At 37.9% G+C, this 25,027-nt stretch overlaps 1 protein-coding gene across 1 annotated transcript in view; it reads right to left on the bottom strand.

Moving 5' to 3' along the window:
• Positions 1-25,027, bottom strand: part of Scp2 (sterol carrier protein 2) — a 107,348-nt gene that overhangs the window by 11,333 nt on the left and 70,988 nt on the right. The window contains exons 12-14 of the mRNA XM_046450877.2: positions 20,236-20,389; positions 10,507-10,600; positions 2,107-2,236 (exon numbers count right to left, since the gene is read on the bottom strand). Of these exons, the coding sequence (XP_046306833.1) occupies positions 2,107-2,236; positions 10,507-10,600; positions 20,236-20,389 (378 nt within the window). The remainder of the gene's footprint in view (positions 1-2,106; positions 2,237-10,506; positions 10,601-20,235; positions 20,390-25,027) is intronic.

Genomic DNA, 25,027 nt, shown 5'->3' with positions numbered 1-25,027 from the left:
GAGCCAGGAGGAAACAGAGAGCAGAAAATCCCCTACCCATCGAGAATACCTCACATTCATGAAATAGCAAATAGACCAGTGTTACTGATGCAAAGTGAGGGAGAATGTGCCAAGACCAAAAAAAAAAAAAAACTGGGGACAGATCATGAGGTGCCATTGTAGGATTTCTGCTTTTACCTGGAATGAGTTGAAGGTCATCAGATGGTTTTGAGACGAGGAGGGCAAAAACTGGATTTGAGTTTTTAAATGATCACTCTGGCTAGTTGTGCAAATGGACAGAAGCTAGCAGACTCAGCAAAAATAAGAGGACAGCTCAGACCAGGTGGTAGGAGTACAGGACAGGATTTGCTGCTGGGTTAGACTGTGTAGTATGAGAGAAAGTGGGGGTCAAGGATGACTTCAAGGCTTTTGGACTAAGGAAATAGTAGAACACATGAGTAGAGTGGGAGGAGTACACACTGCAGGAGAAGGATCAGGAGTTCAGTTTGACACTTGTTAGCTTTGACATATCTGCTAGGTATTGCTATACTTTGAATGTTTCCTCTAAAAATTGCATGGCCATTTAACAGCATTAAGAGGTAAAGCCTTTAAGAGGTGAATAGGCCAAGAGGGCTCTGCTCTCATGAATAGAGTAATGCCATTGTTGCAGGACTGGGCTCCTGAAAAAAGGGTAAGTTCTGCCCCACCCTTCTTCTTCCCTCCTCTCATTCTGTCTCATGCACACTCACTTGTCCTTTCACTATATTATAATGCAGTAAGAAAAGTTCTCACCAGATACATCTGCTCATTATTGGACTTCCAGTCTCCAGAACTGTAAGCCAAATACATTTCTTTTTTTTTTTTTTTTTAATATTTTTTTAGATGTGTAGACCTTTATTTTATTCATTTTACTTATACATGGTGCTGAGAATTGAGCGCAGTGCCTCACACATGCTAGGCAAGTGCTCTACCACTGAGTCACAGCCTCAGCCCCAGCCAAATACATTTCTATTGTTCATAATTTACCCAGTCTGTGATATTCTGTTATAGTCACAGAAAACGCCCTAAGACAGGTGTCCTAGAAAACTTGTCATTTAAGCAGCTGGATAAACCCCTTGGAGTTCAGTGGCTGGGTACTTGATAAACACATACATCTGGGAATCATCATTGTAGATTGTTTTAAAAGCATGAAACTAGATGAGATCCCCAGGGAGTGAATGAAATACAGCTGAGCCTTGTAACACTCATGAACTTGAGAGAGAAGGAGAAATCAGCAAGAGAGGCCAGGAAGGACCAGCCTGGAAGAGGAAAAGCTGGAATTATAATATCATGAGGGTGGGAAATTAACCACTGAATTCAGCAAGATAGTGGCTATTGATGACTTTGGCAAAAACAGATTTATGATACTGATCAAGACAAAAGGTGACTGGAATGAATTCAAGAAAGATTTGGATGAGAAGAAGAGGAAATAGTAGCAAAGCCAGTCTTCCAAGGCCATACATATAGCCATGCACTGGACCATGTTCTTTACAGGCTAATTAAAAGAATATTCCTAACCCTTCCATTAACACTATGAAATAGGAACCATTTATCAGGCCCATCTACAAATAAGAAAATCACGGTTAAGAGAAGTAAATAACTGGTACAAGGTCAGAATCTGAGAGAGGCAGGGCCAGGACCCCAACCTAAGATTATTATTATTATTTATTTTTTATTTTTTAGAGCGAGAGAGGCGGGGAGAGAGAGAGAGAGAGAAATTTTTTTAATATTTATTTATTTAGTTAGTTAGTTTTTGGTGGACACAAATCTTTATTTGTATGTGGTGCTGAGGATCGAACCCGGGACGCACGCATGCCAGGCGAGCGCACTACCGCTTGAGCCATATCCCCAGCCCCCCAACCTAAGATTATTTAATTCCAAAGCCTACGACTGGCAGCTCTGTGGTTCAGTCTCCCAATCTTGGGAAGAGGCAGCTTTGATCTACTCCTGTACCCAAGATTTAATGGTTCTTTAACAAGGTCCTGTAACTCCACTTTTGGGGAATAACCAAGTAGACTCCAGTTCTCCCAGCTGATAGTCTTTGTGAACCAGTCAATGTTCCATAAACCAAGTTACTGCTGCACTGACCTGAGTTGGGAAGCACCGATCCTTTGCCATTCTTCACATCCACCACCCAGGTGGCTTCTTTACCCCCAGGACCATCCTTCACCTTGAAGGCAAAAATACCACCAATTTTCTTCACAAACTGTTCCCCATCCTGGAAATAAAAATAACACTCAGAGTTATATTAGGTCGCTTTCTCCCCAAGCAAATAAATGTTTAAACAGGTACAAGATGTGAGCAGCTGGGCCACTGGGCAGTCCCCAAGCTCCTTTAGGATCTTCCACCCAGAAGTCAAAAAGGCAACCAAGCAACAATTCCCAAATCTGCCAAGTCCTCTGTTAAAAAGGGCTCTCAGGCACAACTGCAGGAAGGGAAAGAAAGAAAGAAAATGTGCCAGCATTTTCTGCTGAAACAGCCTTCATTTTTCTCAATCATTTGGGCACGATTCATTCTGGTCTCTTAAAATGCAGGCATCCTCACTGCCTTTCTGCAGATTAATGTTTTTTATGTCTAATTTTGGTTTCCTACAACCAGACTTAAAGTGAGACCAAAGACTTTTGGGGGGGAGTAATTTAATTTTTGTATTAGTCTAAAGAATTATTTAAGTAATATAATGCTTACATTCACCACTTATTTTTGGATCTTGGGGAACAAAGCTGGCCTAAATATAAAAACATCCTCAGACCCACACCTCTTCAGATGGGTGTCCTTTCTCCTTCCCCCCTTCTCCCCTTCATTCCCACTCTGTTTCAACTTTCCATCCTGAATCATTTATTAAGTCAGACATTGTTCCAGGCACCAAGGATATAAAAGCAGGAGACAGAAATGTGAATGCTGGCAATCCTTCATGACCACATGACAACACATGGGGATAAGGGAAGCACAAGGACTGCAAGAGCAGCTGGCAGGATGTGCAATGAAAGGATGACCACAACCTCATACTCTAGCTTTTAAAAAACAAAAGCAGCACAATAATCTTATTGAAAATATTTTTCCTTAGAGAAGAAACACATTTCATTGTGTTAGAATTAGAAAACATTGATAAGCAAAAAGAAGAAAATACAAATCATTCAGAATTTTATCAAAGAAAATCATAGTTGGAATAAATTCCATCTCTTTTCTCTGCATATGCATTTTAAAAATGGGATCATGCTGTCTTGTAATCTTTTGTTTAATTACTCTCATTATGTGTATCACTTAATATCCTGTCATACAATTTTAATTTATTTAATTTTTTGAAAGGGGTCCCGCTATGTTGCATAAGCTGGCCCTGAACTCCTAGACTCAAGTAATCCTCCCACCTCAGCCTTTTGAGCTGCTGGGACTACAGGTATACACCACCAGGCGAGCTTCCACACAATTTTAAATGACCACATACAAAACTGTAAAAGGGCACTTCATTTAACCAGTACCTTTTTTCTTATTAGAATTTGCTAATTCTAACTCTGGCTCTTATTATAATGCTATGAATAATGTTCTTATATTTCAACAATTTTATATAACTCACTTTTATATATGGGTAAATTCCTAGAATTAAACTCTGCTAACTCTGATTCTGGCAATCACCATAAGTTCCTCCTTTTTCATATATTTCTATCTCCCTGGACAAGTTATTAAACCAAACCTCTCTATATCTCAGGGTTTTTTTTATCTGTTAAATGGAAATAAAACAATAACTACCTACATAGAATTGTATGAGAATTAAATTATATAAATACCCAAAAAGCACAGAACAATTGCTCAATGGATGTTAGCATTTTCTGTTGTTATTTTATTCTATGATGTTTGCTAATCCTATGCTAATATTGTAGATATAAAATGCATTTTACTCTTAGGCATAGAAAATCATCTTCCAAATATTCTTGGCTGTTCTTAGATTTGGGGGAACATTTTTTCCTCCATATGTACTTATAATCATTTAGTTAATTCTTCACCACAAATGCAGTTGAATTTAGATGCCATTACATAGAACATATGGATCTGTTTGGGACAGAAGTAATCTTTAGAATATTAAGCGTCTCTACCCGTGAACTTGGTGTATCTTTATGGTATATCTTTTTTTTTAAGTTGTAGATGGATACAATATCTTTATTTTTGTTTGTGTTTATTTATTTATTTATTTATTTATTTTTAATGTGGTGCTGAGGATCGAACCCAGGGCCTCAAGCGTGTGAGGCAAGCGCTCTACCACTGAGCTACAACCCCAGCCCCTTCATGGTATATCTTTAATGTCCCTTGGAGAAACATTTTCCCCTTGTAGGTTCCATACCCCCCCGTCCCCACCCACCAGTGCTGGGGCTTGAACTCAGGTCCTAGCACACGCTAAGCAAGTGTTCTACAACTGAGCTACATTCCCAGCTCCCACATAGGCTTTTGAACATTTCTTGTTAAGTTTATTCTTAGGTATTTATAGTGCTCTTATTAGTAATATATTTTATGGCTGGGTTGCTAGAAATATATAGGAAATCCAATAAACATTTACATTTAGTTTGGAACTGGTTACCTTTTAAGTTCTCTTATCTCTAATAGCTTTTATTTCCTATATTTTTTTACTTAAGACTTATAGACCTGCAATAATTTATCCCCTAGATTCTTTCTTTTGTATCATAATAGTCATTCTTTTAACAAAGATTTAAGAGTTTACTATGCTCAGGAACATGATGCACCTGAAATACTCAAATAATTATTTCCCCTGAGGAACATACATTAGATCATATGAGATACAACCTTCGTTTCTATGTATGCAGTGCTATGTCCTAAATTTGTTCTTTCTTTTTGTTGTGGTTTGTTTTACAACAGCAATTGATACATAATTTACACCCCATAAGATTTATCATTTTTTATCATATTCAAAGAAGTACAACTAAGGAAGATGGAAGGAGACCTTCATCATTATACAGAATACATGTATGATGTTGTGAGGAGAAAAAAAAGAAGTGTGTCACATTAGATTGGATAGAGAGAAGTGGTGGGAGGGGAGGGGAAGGGAAGGGGGGATAGGAAGGGCAGCAAAATAAAATAGACATTATTATTGCTGTATGTATATAGGTGACTGTATGACCAATGTGATTCTGCAACCTGTACAATCATAAAAATGAGAAATTATACCCCATTTGATTCAAATGTATGAACTGTCAAGATCATTGTACTGTCATGTGTAGCTAATTAAAAAAAAAGAAGTACAACTAATATGACTAATTTTAGAACATTCTCATTAATCCCAAAAGAAATCTGAACCCTTTCATAGTCACTCCCTGTTCCTCCCCACCAGCCCCTGGAAATGACAAACCTACTTTCTGTCTTTATAGATTTGCTTATTCTGGATATTCCATATACAAAGAATCATACAATATGGGTTTGTCTGTTTGTTTGGGGGGTTTTTTGGTACTGGAGAGGTGCTTTACCACTGAGCTACATCCCCAGTCCTTTTTTATTTTAATATTTTTTATGCAAGGCAAAAGCTCTACCAACTGAGTTACAACCCCAGCCCCCCAGTCCTTTTTTTTTTTTTTTAATTTTAAGACAGGGTCTCACTAAGTTGTTGAGTTTGGCCTCGAACTTATGTTCCTCCCGCCTCAGCCTACTGAATAGTTGGGATTACAGCTGAGTGCTACCATACCTATCCAATGTGTGGTCTTTTGTGACTGGCTTCTTTCACTTAGCATAATGTTTTTAAGGTTTGTGCATGTTGAAGTGTATATCAATCAGTATTTTGCTCCTTTCTATGGCCAGGTAATATTCCACTATATAGATGCAGCTTATTTTGTTTATTCATCCATTGATGGTTGTTTCCACTTTTTAAAAATGAATAATCCTGTAATGAACACTTATGCAAAATATTTTGTGTGTACATAAGTTCCAGTTTCTCTTAGGTATATAGTGGAATTGCTGAGTAATAAGGTAATGTCTAACTTGTTTAGGAACTACCGAACTGTTTTTCTAAAATAGGTATACTATTTCATAATCCCACCAGCAATGAATGAGGAGTTCCAATTTCTCCACATTCACAACATTGTCATCTTTTTTTAGTCACCCTACTGGGTGTGTCAATATTTTTCTTATATAGGTAAATCACCCTAAGCCTATTTGAAATCAATCATGGGTCCAAAGCAGCTGTCCTAAAAACATACAGTCTAGGCCTACTTATCTCAAAAGCCATGGAGGCATCTTTTACGTGAATATTTTAAAATTAACCACTAATATTTTCTAGTCAAACCCAAAAACCAAACCACTGTCAAGTTTTTAAGTAAAAAAGAAATTATCTTATTTTGTTTTCCCTTAATACAGTTTACTCAAACTGTTTTAAATAAATTTTAATAACTGGGAGGGGGGCTTCAAAGTTTTCAAGTATTTGTACAAATACTATTTCTTTAACCTTCATAAAGCCCTATAAGTAGCTGGGTAGGTATTAACATTAACTTTTCTAATTATGTGGAAAAGGCAACCAAGGCTCATAAAGGTCAAGAACCGGGCTGGGACTATAGCTCAGTGGTAGAGTGCTTGCCTCGCACATGTGAGGCACTGGGTTTGATCCTCAGCACCACATAAAAATAAATAAATAAAGATATCGTGTCCATCTACAAATAAAAAATATTTTAAAAGTAAATAAATAAAGGTCAAGCACCCTTCAGACTATCTTCTATATTGCTGCCAAGCAATCCATTTAACATAACCTAACTCTAACTCTTAACATAACCTTCCAACACTTTAAGGCTTGAATTTCATACATGGTCTCCCCTAGGCAACAGGGTGAAGTCTATCTTTATCATTTAGGAATCTTCATGAGTTGAGGCATATTCGTCTGTCTGATCACCAGCCACTTTCTCTCCCTCACAGATTTTATGCTCTAACAATACTGATAATTTTGAATATAGTGCCAAGGTCTCTTATGCTTCCATGCCCTCACCTCATTCATGCCCTTTGTCCCTTGTTGCTCAACTCCTATTCTTCTTTCCTACCCTGACCTCATCATTCAAGTCTCAGCTCACATGCTAATTCTTCTGGGAAGGCTTCCTCTGAAGAATTCTGATGGACTTCTGCACATGCACCCAAATAGTTATTTTTTTCTGGAAAAAAATTTCCACGTCTCTCTTTCCACTAAACAATGTTCCCTGAGGGGCAGGAACACATGGTTAATAAGTAGTAAAATCTGAATTCAATCACAATCCCACATTCGCTCCTCTTTCCATCTGACCACACTGTACCACAACTGTAGGTTATATCAATTGTCCAAACATGAGCCTATGACAGCAGAATAGTATCTGCTACCATAACATGAATTAGAAGAAAGTTCAGTCTTCCCCACATTCCCTGGAGTCTTCTCTCACTCTGGAGATGACCTAGGAGAGGGAGTTAATAATGTTGGTGTGATGTGCTAAGACACCCAAGAGCCAGACTTCCTCTGGGGCCAGTGGCCCCTGAAGGACTATTGTAGGTACATCCATACCACCCGCTTGCACAATGGCTCAGGAATACATCTATGAGCAGATGTTGACAAGTTAGAGCAGGAAAACATCAGCAAGCACTTAGAAATTTCACCTGCATGCTTGAAGAGAAATTCCTGCAATCTTACTACTACTTACCCTCTTATCTCCTTAAGACAGTTGTAGATTAATTTGTACTTGGTATTACTTCTGAGAACCAAATGACTCTTAGAAAATCACATCCCTTGGTCAATAAAGCATTTTCATTTGAAGTGGGAATGAGAGTATTCAAGGAAATGAAGCAGAAGGACAGAGAGTTAAGGGGAAAAAGAAAACACAGTTGTGAAACTGGAGATCATTAGTACTAAGAAAGTTCTAACTGCCTCCTTATGGGAAGAAAAGTACTTCTTTCTGAGTAGGCAAAAGGTCATGGAGTAGGGTCCTGTTGTAAACTCAATAGGGACAAAAAATTAAGACAAATTCAAAGAAGGGCAATGGAGTATTGCTAACAAAGACAAAAGTGGAAATAAAATCTCTTACCAAGCAGCCTTTGCTAATGCAGAAAATGCATGAATTGACAAAAGATTCCAAGACTTTCACATTTTAGTGCTGCAAATACTGAGGAAACTGACAATCGTGGGAAGGAGAAAAGAAACAAGGGGACAAGGTCTGTGGGGGTGAGTTCATGGAAGAGAAAGGAATTAAAATGGGAGCAAGAGGCATACATTTGCAAAGCTAAAAGCATACCGCAAAATAAAAACAGCACTGCTTTGTTAATCTCAATAATGGAGTATTCAATGATTGATCTATGGTCATACCTCAGACCTCATACTAGATGATCTCTAATCCTTTTATTTGATTTTTCAAACAGACTGCAGTTAAAAAAAAGAAAAAGAAGAAAAATCAAGCTGAACCCTCATTAGAGTCCATCTTCATTTTACAGTGGACAGTTAAAGAAATTCAAAACACAATTCACAATTATGAGATTTTTTTCCATACAAGGTTGTCAAAGATTTTTATTTATTTATTTATTTATTTATTTTTTAAGCAACCAACACAGTATCAGAGAAGGTATGAAGAAAGAAGTTACTCTCCTGAACTGTTAGGAAGTCCACCAACCAGTACCCTCCTTCTGGTGGGGACTTTCACAAACTATTAAAATGAGAAATGTATTTATCTAACTATCCAACAATTCTGTCCTTTAATTATTAAACTAAGTTGATCCTGCAATAAGTACCTAAAGACAAGTGCAAAAGGAAATTCATTATAGTAGTGTTTTACTTTCAAAATTTAAACAATCTGATATTAATCATAGGAAGCTTGTTAAATAAATTATGATACATATGTGCAAGCACATACTATGTACTGAAAAGGATGGTAAAGATTTATATTGATGGCCAAGAAACAGCAAGAGAAAACAGCAGACTATAAAACAACAGGTAACCCCATGCAGATACAACCTCACAAGATGACCATGTGAACCTCCTACAGCTTCTGGATCAGTGGCACTCTCTTGGAGCTATCAGCCTGGCCCTGCTCCATCTCAGGAAGGCTGCTGATCATTATGAAGATCCTGGAAATATTAGGCCCTTCCACAAGACACAGCTGCCTCCCACCCACAGTGTAATCACCTTAGATGCTGTGCCCGGCAGTAAAGATTACGAAACACACACAGTGTTTGCTTCTCTGTGGCTCTAACTGGACTGAAATACACAGCTTAAAAGTTTTGAATCCTCTTATTTACTTCAGTCCACTTTGAGTTCCACATCAGATGTGTAATTTGAATTGTGATAGTGGCTGTAACTGTACCTTGCATGGTCTCAAGAAATCAATAATGAAATCCCAGATATTTCTAAGTTTGAAACAATGAAATAAATATCTAATTCTATCAAAGGAGAATAATCTTCCTGTTAGGTTGCTTCTGTATGATTATTATCAAGAATTATTGTACAAAAATATCTGCACATATGGTATAATTTAAAAACCCAACATATATTGTATGATCCTCATTATATAAAATTTTAAGTATATGTAGAGAGAGATGTCTGAATGAATATTCACCATTGTTGACACTTCAGTGAACTGTGAGTAGGAGAATTTGGGGAGGTTTAAATTTTTATTTTGGGGACTGGGGATATGGCTCAAGTGGTAGCGCACTTGCCTAGCATGCGTGAGGTACTGGATTCTATTCTCAGCACCACATAAAAATAAAATAAAGATATTGCATCCACCTAAAACTAAAAAATAAATATTAAAAATAATTATTTTGTGTGTATTTCTGTACAATGTAAATTTTTGAAAAATTAGTATCATTTCTTATAAGAAAACAATTAGTTAAAAATTACTTTGAAAAGACATCTGTGTGTGGTGGCACATGCCTATAATGCCAATTACTTGGGAGTATGAGGCAGGAGGATCACAAGTTCAAGGTCTGCCTGGTTAACCTACAAGATCATGTCTCAAAATAAAAAGGGCCAGAGATGTAGCTTAGTGGTAGAGTGCTTGCCCAGCATGTGCAAGGCCCTATGTTCAACTCCCAGTACAGAAAAATAGAGAAATCAAATACAAATGATTCCTTTTAAAAAAGAATTTTGACATCATGTACATTTAAAGGCTCACTTGAATATTATTTAAAATATTATTCTTTGGAATTATTCTACATAAAATCTTTTTAATCCAGAAGGAAATTACACCAAATATATGAGAACCCCTTATATGAGAACATGAACTTTGTCCAGAACTAAATCTCTCTCTTACAAGGGACTGAGTGACAATTTTAAACCTTATTTATTCTAGTTCTTTAACTCCATCTGGAGATCTGTACATTTCTGAAATAACATTCTTACTAGAATTACAAGGAAGCCTTAATTAAACTCTCAGAAATCTAAAACATACTGAATACTTGATAACATGACATAAATTCTCAACTTGTGCCACAACATGAAACCTGTGTGCACTTCCCAGCCTCAGAGTCCCTGGCAATGTTTTACACAGATCTCACCTCTTCAAGCTTCTTCTCGATCTCCTTAAAGACAAGATCTGCCTTAAATCCATCACTTGCAGCACTGGTGGGAGCAGCCTCAATCTGATGTGTCCTATGAGAATTGGGGGAAAGGATCAATTTCAATTCATGGGTACTAGGGTTTTCAACATTTATACAATAGTAATTGTCAAAAACTCCTAGAGATATTGCAACTCTTATCTAAAATTTTCAAAAAGCACATAAAACAATCCTTTTTCCCAATTTTTCACCAAATATTGAGTACTCATTAGGTGCTAGACATTATGCTTGAAAATACTGTAGACCAAAGAAGCTCCCCCAAGAAACTTATATTAGCAGTGGAGAGAGACAATTGGCAAGCAAATAAATAAAAAAATATAGTTACTATGAAGAAAATAAAGCTGGTTAAGGGGATATAGAGGGAGTACATGCCAGCTGAAAAATGGACTGTAAGGGAGTATGTGGGAGGGCAGGGAGATCAACTGAGTAGCTTTTGCAACAGTCCAAGTGAAAGATAATAATTACAACAGGGAAATAAGAGAGTGGGAAGGAAGCAGGTTGGATTTGAGATTGTTTTGTTGTTGTTGTTTTTTTTTTTTAATCTCCAATACAAGGGTTTAACAACCATCTGTCTACTGGATTATTTGATACTTAGGAAACAACTACAGAAATATGGCTTGATGTGGCACAAGGAACATAGCCTTTACAGAGCCACAGGCTGAACCCAAGGGCCTCCTCCACTCACAAGTGACATGATTTAGAGCAAGCTACTTCACTGCAGTGCACAGTGGGAGGGAGAGAAGAGGTGGAATGTGCTAAAGACTGCAGAATTAAAGGGGATCACCTCTCAGAGTTCGTGGCCCATGGTGAACAACAAGAGCCATAACTACTATTGATTCAGAGCCTCAAGGTTAGGTATGGACACAAATCCCAGCAGTCTGAGAAAGAAGAGGGCAGCTTAGGCTGCCAGGTAATTCCTCTCACATACCACCGCAACAGACTGGAATGCAGGAAGGAAATGTCTGAAGGAGAGGAGCAGAGCAGCTACTCATCAACAGCCCTTCTTTCTTTCTTTCTCTCTTTCCCCTTTTCACCTCCTCCCTATACAGGCTCCCAGTTCATTTTTCCTTTCCCTTGCTCTATCACTTCATAAACATTTAGTGACCTTCTGCTACACTGCCAGGTGCACTGGAGATTTTAGGGTGAAGCTGTCACACCCAAGCCCTGTCCTCACTGAGTTTATATTCTTCTGCTGGAGAAAAAAAAAAGCCACATATTCCCCCAAAAGATTGGGAATTGTAGCACGTATCTGGATACAAAGAAAAAGAGAAACTTACTTTATGTAGGACAGTCAAGAAATGACTCTCTGAACAGGTGATTTCAAGCTACTATTCTATTAGAGGAAGAAAGGGAATTAGCTATTCAAAGAAGAAACTGCCAAGATCCTGAGGGAGAAAAGAGCTTGGTATGTTAACAGAAAGTAAAATAAGACCAACCTCACTAGAACCCAATGAATAAGGGAAAATGACATGAAATGAAATTGGAGAATTAGGCAGAGACCGGATTATGTAGACAAGCCAAAGCAAGGAATCTGGAAAACCACAGAAATGGTAACAAGGAAAAGAAATAGTTTGTGACTATTCTTACAACAATGAACAGAATGATTTGGGGAGAAGGGACAAAAACTGAGGTAAGGAGACTTTTTATGAGTTCTGGAGTAGTCTTGATAGGTGGTGAGTAGAAATGGAGAGAGAGAAGTATAGTCAAAGTAGAATCCATAGCTTGTGTTGCTGGGGATGAGGGAGATGGAAAGGGACAAAGAAAGGGCAAGGAAGATTCAGGAGTTTGAGCATAACTGGGGACAACAGGGCCATTTCCTGAGATATGAAAGAATATAGAGAATAGAAGAGCTCAACTTTCGGTTACAGGTACAGTCAGTATGGGAGATCAGAAGGCAGTTGGATGAGAGTCTGGGGCTCAGATGAGAGATCTAGCTGGAGACAAAAATGAAGCAATCATCAGTGTTATAGTTTAGATGTGGTGTCCCCCCAAAAAGCTCACATGTGACACAGTGCAAGAAGATATAGAGGAGAAATGATTGGATTGTGAGAGTCTTAACCCAATCAGTGAATTAATCCCCTGCTAGGGATTAACTGAGAGGTAATTGAAATAGTAGGATGTGGCTGGAGGAGATGGGAATTAGGGGCATGGCTTTGGGGTATATATTTGTATCTGGCAAGTAGAGACCTCTCTTTCTGCTTTCAGATCACCACATGAGCAGCTTCCCCCTGCCACATTTCTTCCACCATGATGGAGCCAACCTTCTATTGACTGAGACCTCTGAAACCATGAGCCCTTAAATAAACTTTTCCTTCTCTACAGTTATGCTGGTCAGGGCCTTTTAGTCATAGCGGCAAAAAAAACATGACAAAAAACAATCAGCATAACCCTTTAAATCCCTGGGAATAGAACATAAGGGAATTATAGAGAAAGAGAGCCCAGGACAATGCCCTTCAGAACCCCACTATTTAGAGTCTGGGACAGAAGGGGAGGAGGCAGCAGCCAGTGAAGACTCAAGCAGAAATCCAGGAAAGTATGGTACCACAGGAGCCCAGAGGAGAGGGAGTTCAGGGGGAGGAGTAAACTATGCCAAACACTGCCAAAGGTTAAGTACCCACTGGATTTGGTAACAAGGTAACACATGACCTTGACAAAGGCTGCTTCAAGTGGCAGAGGGTAGTGGTCAATTACAGTGGACTGAGGGGAAATGAAAGGAAACAGGACAGTGTGCTCTTTTGAGACATTCCTTTTAGGGGAACAGTGAAATGGAATAGTCTTTAGAGGGGAACACGGTATCAAGGAAGGTTATCTTCTTATTTTGAGGTGGGAAAAAAATAGGATCTTTTGACTAATCTCTTTAATCTCTTCAAGAAATGTATATTTTTTCCTGGATGTACTTCTAAAAAACTTCTCTATTTTTTTTCACTGTGTTAAAATAAATATAACACAAGATTTACCACCTTCTTCTTCTTCTTCTTTTTTTTTCCTCCCAATACTGGGGATGGAATTCAGAACCTTGTGCATGCTAAGGATAAAGCAACATTCCCAGCCCTTTTCAAAATTTTATTTTGAGAACCATAAGGTTCTTACTAACTTTCCCAGGCTAGCCTTAAAATTGTGATCCTCCTGCCTTAGCTTCCTGAGTAGCTGGAACTACAGGCGTGTGCCACACAGTTCAGTGGTATTAAATATGTTCATAATGTTGTGCAACTGTCACCAATATCCATCTCTATAACTGTTTTCATCTTGTAAAACTGAAACTCTGTATCCATTAAGTAATAACTCCTTAATTTCCCACTCCCTGCTATTCCGGGCAAACACCATTCAGCTTTCTATCTATGACTGTGACCACCCGTAAGTACCTCATATAAGTGAAATCACACAGCATTTGTCTTCATGTGACTAGAGTTTATCACTTAATGTCTAAAAGGTTTATTTATGATGTAGCATATGTTAGAATTTTCAAGGAATGTTTGGTTTGGTTTCAAGATTGACTTATCAGAAGAGCTATACCTGATGATAATAATAAACCAGAGGAAAGGAGGTGGAAGGAGAGAAATCTTAAGAAGGTGACAGGGGACGGGATCTAAGCCAAGGAGGCTGAAGGGAAGAAACAGGATCAGAGAGGTGCAATTCCAGACAGGTCTATCAGTCTAGTGATCAATGATGAGGGTGTTTGGGTTTAAAAATTGCTACATTCTCAACAAAGAATAAGATAAAGCAATCAGCAGAGTGGGAATGAAAGGGTGGCTATGGAAAATCTAACAAGTTGAAAAGTGAGCCTACTAGGGGCATCACACTGATAGGAACCAGGAATGGATCTGAAGCAGTAGAGCAGGGAGGCTTCAGGGCCATGTGGCTTTGCTTCTGGGTCTGAATGTCTCCTTCTTGGCAAACTCTGCTTCTCCCTTCAAGTCCTGGCCCAAGAAACTCCTTTTTCTATGAGACCCTACTAAAGATCTACTTCTCAAAAGCAGATGCCACATTTAAAAAAAAAAAAAAAAAAAAACCAACCCAACAGCAACAAACAAAACACTTAGCATCACTAGTTCCCAACACATAAAGTCTGAGCGATCTAAAGCCAGGTGACAACATTAGTTTTTCTCCAAAAGCCAATTCCATTTAATCAATAGTTGAATTTTCAACCTTTACCCACCACCATGTATTTCTCCAAACTTGCCACATCTTAACTGAATATGATAAATAAGATATTAGTAGCAGTGTACAGTATTTGTTATGTGGTAATGTCCAGACATGTTCCCAAAGGTCACAGACTATCTCTTTATCTTGTTTGTTTTGAAAAGCTCATCAAGTTGATGATTCACCAACTTTTCACCCAGATTAGGAAAAAGTTAATATGTGGTATGCTATCAATATTTTCTGAAAACCCCTCCTTACAGTTTATTTGATGTGTGCCCTGTTCAAAGGAAACTGAAGCTATTAACTGAAATTCAGAAAGAGAATATACACACTCAAAAAAGTTTATTCTCACTATTTCTTTCCATTGTTTTGTTTGGTTTTTGATATGGGGGTCTCACTATGTTATCCAGGATGGCCCCAAGCTCTCAGGCTCGAGTGATCCTCCCATCTCAGTCTCCTCAGTGCTGGGATTACAGATATAGGGCCACTAAACCCAGCTTCTCATGTGGTTTCTTTATACACAAAGTTCTTTTAGCAAAACTAAATTCTGACTGGTTTTATTTATATTTGGTTTACCTATAAATTTCCTGGAATAAATCTAGTATGTAAAATGTTGGAAAGGACTCTGAAGAGAAACCAGCAGACTATCCTAGTTGGTGAATATCTAGATTGCTGAAAAATTTCATTGTAAGACCTATACAGGCTTCATTTAAACAATGTCAAAGACTGGGAACACAATAGTCTACAAAACACATACCCTGCCCTAAGACAGATGATTGTTAGAACCTTGATTCCTACCACTTGAGGCTTTCTTTAGATAGACTCGTCTTCATTTTCAGGGCCCCTGTTGCAGCACTAAACACATCAATCTCACCTACAAACAGGTATATAATACTGACCATGAAGGAGTTTTATGAGGATTAAACAAAGATGTACAGCTGGGAGTATAGCTTAGTGGTAGAACACTCACCAAGCTTGTATACAGTCCCTGGGTTTGGTCCCCAAAACAGAGGGAAAAAAGTAAGACTGAATGTGAAACATCTAGCATGTATGGCCTGGCACATACCAGACCCTCAAAAAGGAATTGTTTAAGAACTCTCACTCCAGGAACAGTGTTCACACCCATAATCCCAGCTACTCAGGAGGCTGAGGTGAGAGGATTGCAAAGTTCAGGCCAAACTGGGCAACTGAGCAAGACCCTGTCTCAAAAGTAAAGCTAAAATGTAGCTCAGTGGTAGAGAACCCCAGTTCGTTCCCCAGTAAAAACAAAACTTTTATCAACTCAATAATAAAAAGACTTAAAAACAACCCAAATTAAAAAGGGCCATTTCTCCAAAGATGATATACAAATGGTTAATAAGCACATGAAAAGATACTTAACATCATTAACTATTTAGGAAATGCAAATCAATATCACAATAAGAAACAACTTCACACAGAGTAGGACAGGTAGAGAAAGGATGTAGAAAAATGGAACTCCTCATACAAATAGGATATTATTTGGTCTTAAAAAGGAATAAAGTACTAATACATGACACACATGGATGAACCTTGAAAAACATCATATTAAACGAAAGAAGACAATAATGAAAGACCACCATATTGCCTTATTTATATGAAATTTCCAGGGTAGACAAATCCACAGAAACAGAAGGTAGAGGAGTGGTTTCTAGAGACTGCAAGAAGGAAGGGACTAGGGAATGATGGGTAATGGGTATGCAGTTTCTTTGGGGGTGATGAAAATTTTCTAAAATTGATCATGGCACTGAGTGCACAATTCTGTCTATTCTCTAAATTGCTGAATGTACACTTAGAATAGATGATTTGTGTGGCATGTGAATTGTGTCTTAACAGTTGTTTAATTTTTAAAAAGTGGTTGCTGTTATTCTTAGTGCATGAGAAGAATTAAAAAATCCTATATTTTAAATTTCAATTGCAAAATCTACAGTTAACCCTAATCAGTTTGTTCTAATTAGCGATGGTTTTGCAATGTGCCTAAGGACTACAAAGTAAAGTTCATTCTCAATCAGCAACTCCCCTTGACTTCAGAGAAGGCAAATGGTCCCGTCACAACTGAAATACAGCCTTTGAAGACAAAAAGAAACCCTTCAGGATAAGTAGGAGGTGCTCCTCATCCAAACCACTATTTTCGACAAGTTGGGTATATTTCCCTTTCTGCACAAAAAAATTCAAGTTCATTTTCTTCAAGTCCCTGGGTGATAGCTGTAATTTAATAAGTAAAACCACTTTTGTCCATTTAATCAGTTATATGAACTAGAGACATAAGAAGAAAAGAAAAAGCACTGGAAAATGAAAAAACAACTATAATGTGTGGCAGTTGTTTTCTGTTTCCCTAAAAGAGATACTTTCAGTATTTTCTAAATGAGGAAAGGCCCAACAGAGGCGGTGTGAAAAGTCAATAATGTGCTCTTTCCACTGATCAATATTGCCTGTTTAAAAAAAAAATCTGCCTCCAGTCTATTAAGAAAAAATCTAAAAAGATATCACATACAGATGGTATTTAACTAGGGAAGACGACAGGAGCAGAAAACAGACCAGTGGTTTCCAGGAGGGAGAGGGTAGTGGGGAAGGCTGGCTAGAGAGGTGCACAGGAATTTGGTGGGGGGGCAGTGATGGAACTGTTCTATATCTTGATTATGGTAGTAGTTATGACTATGCAGCATATGCATGTCAAAACTTACAGAAACCTGATGAAATGGTAAATTTTACTGTAAGTAAATTTAAAAAAAGAAACGCATAACAAAGTTGAGTTTTAGAAATAGGTTTCATTTAACCTATTAGAATGAATTAGGTTCTATTTAACCTAGTACAGAATGCAAACTTAAGTCTGTATAATAAAAGTTCCCTAGTTAGATATCATAAAAGTTCCCTACTTAGATAAAAAGAATTTTGTGTTATGTAACACAAAAACCAATCATATTTAAAACTGATCTAATTTTTAAAAATTTAATTGCAAATCAAATGCAGTTGTCATCACTCTTAAATATGGCCTCAGTTAAGAGAGGTGGCACACACCTGTAATCCCGCTACTGGGGGGCTAAGATAGGAAGATCCCATGTTTAAGTCCAGTCTGAGCAACTTAGCAAGACCATTCTCAAAAATAAAATATAAAAATGGCTGGAGATGTAGCTCAGTAGTAGAACACTTGTTTGGGCCATAAAAGGCTTTGGGCTCAGTCTTCAGTACTGGGGGTTAGGGGCGGGGGTGATGGGACTCTCCTCTTCATTTTCAGGGCCCCTGCTGCAGCACTAAACATTTCTTTTCCACACTATTGCACCATCTGCCCAAGCATTCCTCGCCTCTATTCTCTCTTCCATCCAACTCAAAGTAATGCCAGGCTCTTGTACTGAATAATCACATCATCTTTTTCTAAAACACATATTGTATGAGAGAAATTCCAAACTCCTCTGAGTGTTATAAAAGCAAGTTGTACTGCTTCTGTTTGCTACACAGTACTGACTCTGTCCCTTTACCTAGATCCACACAAAATAATCTACCCTCCACCCATGCAGCAGTACTTGCCAAACTTTCAAATCTATATACTTATGTATAGGCCTGGACTGCCCTTCCCCTACCCTTCTGTTGGGCAATCCTAGTCATCCAAGTTTAAATTTACCTTCTTCAGAGTAATCTCTTCCTCTGAGCTTTTATGGCATTTTGAAAAGAATATGTTCTGCCCTCCCCATATACTTAGAAGATGACACTTGAGGGACCTGAGCATGTAGCAGTTGCTCCATCAAAGTTAGCTAAATGAGTACACAAATCAGATTATGTGCAGTGAGTAGCTTATAATTATTTTGTTTAAAAACCAAACCATAACCATATTTTTAAACTGTATTTCTAATACCAGAATTAAGAATTTTCCAATTTTGCCTTTGAGCATAAATTACATTCTGTCACTAAAACTACCAAATAATGTCTGTAATATCTCCAGCCAATTTCTTTTCAATCATTAGTATATCATCTGGAATTTTTTTTCATGTTTCTGCTTTCCCAAAAATATCATCCCTGGGTTATGTGAACACTTATTTCTCATAAAAACTATGAGAATTCCACATTTAAAAGAAAATCTATTGTCCAGAGCCCATAACTTTCTACTCTTGAGAAAATTAGAGAACTATACAAATTATGCTGACTATGGTAGCTTTTTCTAATTTGCCTTTTACTAAGGGTTTTCAACTCCAAATATAATAGGGACTTCCAGAGTGAATACGAAACAATGAGTTAGATTTAGGAGCAAACATTAAGATTCAATAACTTTTATTTAATTCAATAAACATTTATTCACTATGAGAGATTCTAAGAGCAGGATAAGGAAGTCACACTCTTAGGCCTCAAGTATTTCATAGTTAATGAAACCAGATTGATTACAAATCAAACCGGAATAGGACCCAAGAGGCACAAAGAGCTGTGAATATTTAAAAGGTGATGATACTTGAAATGGGTCTTAAAGAATTTTTACAACAGAAATGATACTCTGGGCAGAGGAAGAATAGAGAGAAGAGATCCAACAACATGTAAAGAGTAAGAATACAGGGGATTCTGTGTGTCTCACACCCTTTATAAAGCAAAAGGTATGAATAAATTTCAGGAGAAAACAAGGGAATTAAGTGCTAAAAGCTAAGGTATGGTTAAAGAGAATAATGAGGGAAAGTAAGAATAAGGACCTTTGATTTCATTCAGATCAGCCTTGCCTGTCATCAGGAGTGAGGCTAGACTATGAGGTATTCCAGCACACAACGGTAGCAAAGATGCCTCTATATAAAAGGCTTATCATGAAAGAATAATTATGTCAATGAGAAAAATCAATTTTTTAGAATAGGGAAGATTATGTTTGCTGATAGAGGGAAATGAGCCAAGGGGAGCAGAAAGATGGAAAGATTCAAAAGAGGGTATACATAATATTTGGAACAAAGTTACAGAAAGTGGTGGGAAATAAAAGCATGCAAAGAGGAAAGCTGGGCCTTTGAAAGGAAGGGGGACTTTTTACCTTTTGGAAGAAAGAGCCCTTCTTAAGTGACAAGGAAGTTGAGGGACCTAGAGGGATGGCAGAAGGTGTCTGAGCCTTGGGGAGAGCAGGTGTTTGAAGGAAAGGAAAAAGTCAGCAAGAGGCCAAAGGATGTCAGCAGCAGTGAAGGCCTGGTGACTCAGAAACACACATTTGGGAAGTTCCAATCCCACATGTACTGACTGGGTGGCTTCCTCTATCCACCTCAAAAGCCTGGGCGGCCAGGAGAGAAAGCCTGTGGGAAAGGAGACCAAAAAGTGATTCGCCTGAACTCCTACTCTGGCCGCCTGGGGCTCCTGTTCAGCACTCTTGGCTTCGCAGGATGTGGGTGGAATATTTCCCTAAAGCTGCTGAAGTTTAAAAGCCGTTGCCAAGGCAATCAAAGTAATGAGATTACTTTTCCCTGAATACTAAAACAATAAAATTAGGACTTTTACCTGGAATGGGTCCACTGTGAATAGTCAGAAGGATTAAATGACCAAATGCAGAATGCCACTTACCTGGCGGCTTCCGGAAAACCCATCTTATAGAGCGTGACCACCACTGCTCCTCCGAGGCCTAAATTATGCTGCAGAGCAACCTTTGCACCAGGAACTTGCCTCTTCCCGGCTTCCCCTCTCAGCTGCCAGCAGAGTTCGGCACACTGAGCCAGACCTAGCGAATCGAACACAGAGCACGGGAGTGCGGAGTTCAGACAGCGGCAGCCACCAGCCTCCTACAGCCAGAAACGCCGAGCGTCTAATAGTGACTTTGGATTAAAGCAGTAGACAATCTCTTATTTGGGAAATATCCAATATATCTGAAGAAATTCCCTCCACTCTTTCAACGCACTCAACCTGTCGTTTTCTGGCACTTTATAAGCGAAAACACCAAAAAAACGATTCGCCGGCCCAGGAAAACGGGCATAAAACAATTTAAGTATGTCATTTTTAATGTATCAGAAGAAAATACTTACCTAGGATTTGGGAGTTCATTAGAAAATAATCTAGGATTTGGACATTCACTTTCCCTTAAAAACATCTAGCTGATAAAGGAAATTTTCCCATTATTTTCCCCAAGTAGTTCCCAACAAATATGAATTGCTTTCCAGACCCATTCCCAGCTGTTCGCAAGAAGAGTTATGGATTCATAACATTCTGGCCCTTGGATAATAAATTCTAATGATATAAACACTGAGAAACAGAAAAATTAAGTAATCTGAATAGTCAGAGCAGGCTAATTCCAAAGCTGAGACTACAACTCATGTCTCAAAATTTAGGTTTGTCTTTCTATCAGCCCAGCTATTAAAAGAGAACTGAGTTAAAAATGGTTAATCAAGGGGCTGGAGTTCTAGCTCAGTGGTAGAGCGCTTGCCTAGCATGTGTGAGACACTGGGTTTAATCCTCAGCATCTCATAAAAATAAAATGAAGGCATTGTGTCCATACACAATTAAAAAAAAAAAAAAGAATGTTCAATCAGGAAAGACTGGTTTCACTGTCCTGGAGGCAGTGCTCTGCAGGCCTACCTAGTGTTTATTCCACCCACATCCTAAGTAACAACTGCTGACTTCTGAGCATCTGTGACAGTTTTCTATACAATCCCTAACCCTTAAAGACATTTTTAATATTGTCATAATATCTTTATTTATTTTATTTATTTTTATATGGTGCTGAGGATGGAACTCAGTGCCTCACATGTGCTAGGCAAGCGCTCTGCCGCTGAGCTACAACCCCAGCCCCCACCTCCCCAATAAATTTTAATTGCCACTTTTCATTTCTAAGCAGTGCCACATATTCAAAGTATACCCTAAACACTTTTTTTTAAAGAGCTAACTCCAGGGGCTGGGGATATAGCTCAGCTGGTAGAGTGCTTGCCTCACATACGTAAGGCCCTGGGTTCAATCCCCAGCGCCAGAATAAAAAAAAAAAGAGCTTTAACTCCACATCTTTAATTTTTTTTCCCATGATACTGGAGATTGAACTCAGGGCCTTGCACACACTAGACAAGTGCCCTAGTGATTTTTTTTAAATTGTGAGCATTTTGAAAATTAATGAAGATCAAATTGAAATTATTGTATTATACCCAAACTTTGGAGCAATCAATTGCACTAGAAATCTGCCTTATAAAAAGTCTAAACATCTAATGAATATGCATAACAAAAAGTATTAAAACTGGTTTTATATTCACTGGTTAGTGAAATATTGCTAGTTGCCTTCACAAAAATAGTCTCAAATGATTTACAACCACTTGAGAAAATATTCAAGCTCACCATTGATGAAATAAAACAGAATCATACCACTTGCAACTGATCAAATTGCTAAGGGTATTTAAAAATGAGAAAAATCAAAGCTAGAAAACTATGCAGAAAGACACTCAGTACTGGTGAATGTTTAAGCCAGCAAAACCTTTTGGAGAAGAAACAGGTGTAGGCCCAGTTTTATATCCAAAGCTATCAGTTCACCACATTGTTATGACAGTGAAAAACTAGATAGTCTAAAAGTGAAATAATTGGTTAATGGTTATATAAATTATGAGCTATCCATATGCCAAAAGGAAAAGTCACACACATTTAATAACTCTATGACTTATGACCTCTCTGCTCAACACATTCACAGCATTTCTGTGATCAGATATATGGGAGAGGCAGTTTCCCCATATACCAAGAACTCTTCAGTGGACACCAGTTGGGCATCCCACAATTCAATTCAATTCTGAAACTGTCTACCTGGAGATAGTGGCTACAACTCTGAGATCCCACAATTTCCTCCATGGGTTTGATTAATTTACTAGGATGGCTTATATAACACAGGAAACACATTTTGCCACTTCATTACAAAGGACAGAGATAGAGAGGTACATGGGGCAAGGGCAGGAAGGACCTGAGCACAGGAGCTTCTGTGTGCAGCCCTTCCAGAAGGAGTATATGCTCACCAACAACAAAGCTCATCAAATCAAGTTGTCCAGAAGTTTTTATAGAGTTTGATCTCTAGTTCCACCTTTTTCCTGGAGGCTGATGGGTAAGTTTGAGGGTTCCCATCCACTAATCCTCTGACTAGTCCCAGAAAAACTGCTTTTGTATAAATTCAGGTGTAATGGAAAGGGCTTGTTATGAATAATGATAGATACTCCCACCCGTTAGGATATTGCAGAAGGTTTTAGAAACTTTGTAAAAGAACAAATACTATAACAAAAGATGCTCCTCTCACCCTTATCATACAGAAAATTTTATAAGGGATTTAGAAACTGTGTGTGTCAGAAACCAGACAAAGATAAAAATATATATATATATTTCATATTACATAGTATATGATAAAGTACTTTGTTCCCATTTAAAATGGTGCTCATAAAGTTTTTAACAATACAGAAAAATGCTTATGAATCTTATTGGATATATTTTCTTACCCATCAACCCAACAAATATTTAGGAATACCTAGAATGTGCCAAACACTGCAGGAGTACCTATGATGACACAAACACGGGATCAGGAGATCCAGCAATAAACAAGATAAGCCTGGTCCTTTCCCTTGTGAAATTGATGGCCTGAGAGAGATGCTGACAGTTGAAATGTAGTCTGATAATGCCACCACAGGCATCAGCATATATGATCCCAGAGCAGAGAGGAGGAATACCTAGTATAGCTTAGAAGGTCAACGAATGATGTCCAAATGCTAGAAATCTAAACTGAGACTCTGTGAGTAAAGAGAAGATAGAGGGAAAAGGAGAAAAGAATGCTTCTAGAAGAGTGAGAAACATGTATGAAGAAACATGGTCTGCTTAAGGAACAGAAAGTTGGGTGGGTCAGGAAAGAGAGTGTTCAAAGCAGCTAAAATAGGAGGAAGGGGATACAGAAAGGGAAAGTAGAGAAAGAGGGAAAGGAGAGAGAAACAGGGAGAGAGAGGGATGGAAGGAGGAATAAATGTAATGGAAGCACTTCCAGATTTTGTAATAATTTCAATCTCTACTGCAGAAGACATGATAGACTACACAAATCTCTACTAATCATTTGCCCAACTTAAATGAAAGAAGAAGGAAGGGAGGGAATAAAGATCCATGTAATTAATTTATTTTCTCATTCATTTGCTTTTGACAAATGCTGAGTGTCAGGGGTGGGGGGGGAACATACTGTTTATATGAGCTTTCTGATTATCTACTTTCAAATAAACAGGTTCCTTATATTACTAGAATCTATTCTGTGAAGAGCAGAAGTCAACAATTGGCCTCAGGAATTCACTTGCCAAGAAAGTGGGAAAACATCAACTATTTCAGCAAATTTTTAAATTTTTTTTTCCCTTGGATAATTTCTGGCATTGAATTGAAAGCCATCTTTCCCTCTGCCATGAACATAATATGCTTATAAATAAATTATGGACAAGCATAGGAATGTACATTCTGTCAAAGTAGTATATTCAATCAGTAATAGCCTTCTTTTAGTTAGGGGAAATTTTTTTTATCCTGATTACTTCATTTACCATCATCTTTCTGGAAATTCTTCCTAACAAGTTATTGCTCAATATTTTTATATAAAAACAACCGGGCTAGTACTCAGCTATATAGACAGAGTATTTGCTTCTAAAATAAATCATTCAAACATCTAATATATAAAAATATAAAGAATTTATAGCGTGGAGCTGGGGTTGTGGCTCAGTGGTAGAGTGCTTGCCTAGCGCGTGCGAGGCCCTGGGTTTGATTCTCAGCACCACATAAAAATACATAAATAAATAAATAAATAAATAAAACAAAGGTATTGTGCTCATCTACAGCTAAAAAATTATTAAAAAAATTTATAGTGTAACTTAAAATACTATCAAATATAACTATTAAATGCTTTGGAAAACAACAGAATAGAAATAACTCTAAGGGATAATGTTTTGAGAAACTATCTGAAATCTTTTCTTCATCCTGTTTTCTTCAACCCATGACCGTTCCTATAACGTGAACACAGCCAAAGCCAGGTGTGGTGGTACACAGCTATAATCCCAGCTTACTCTGGAAACTTGAGGCAGGAGAATCCAAGTTGGACACCAGTCTGGGAAACACTGTTTTAACAGTGGGATACAGTCTGAGAAATGTGGTGTCGATTTCATCACTGTATAAACATCATAGAGTGTGCCTATACAAACTTAAATGGTATAGCCTAATGCATACCTAGGTTGTATAGTATATATCATCACATATGCAAACTGTGGTTAACCAAAATATCATTACAGCTCAGGACTTGGAAAGTTCTTTTACTATAAGTGAAGCAGTACAATATCACTTGAAGACAAACTATGATTAGATGTATACAATAAAGCCAGGTATGGTAGCAAAT

The sequence above is a fragment of the Marmota monax genome, unplaced genomic scaffold, assembly GCF_021218885.2.
Source record: "Marmota monax isolate L192 unplaced genomic scaffold, Marmota_monax_Labrador192_F-V1.1 WCK01_AAM20220418_F8-fsc00023, whole genome shotgun sequence".
NCBI classification, from domain to species: domain Eukaryota; kingdom Metazoa; phylum Chordata; class Mammalia; order Rodentia; family Sciuridae; genus Marmota; species Marmota monax.
The sequence above is the reverse complement of the archived record's forward strand: the minus strand, read 5'-3'. Positions and strand labels throughout refer to the sequence as shown.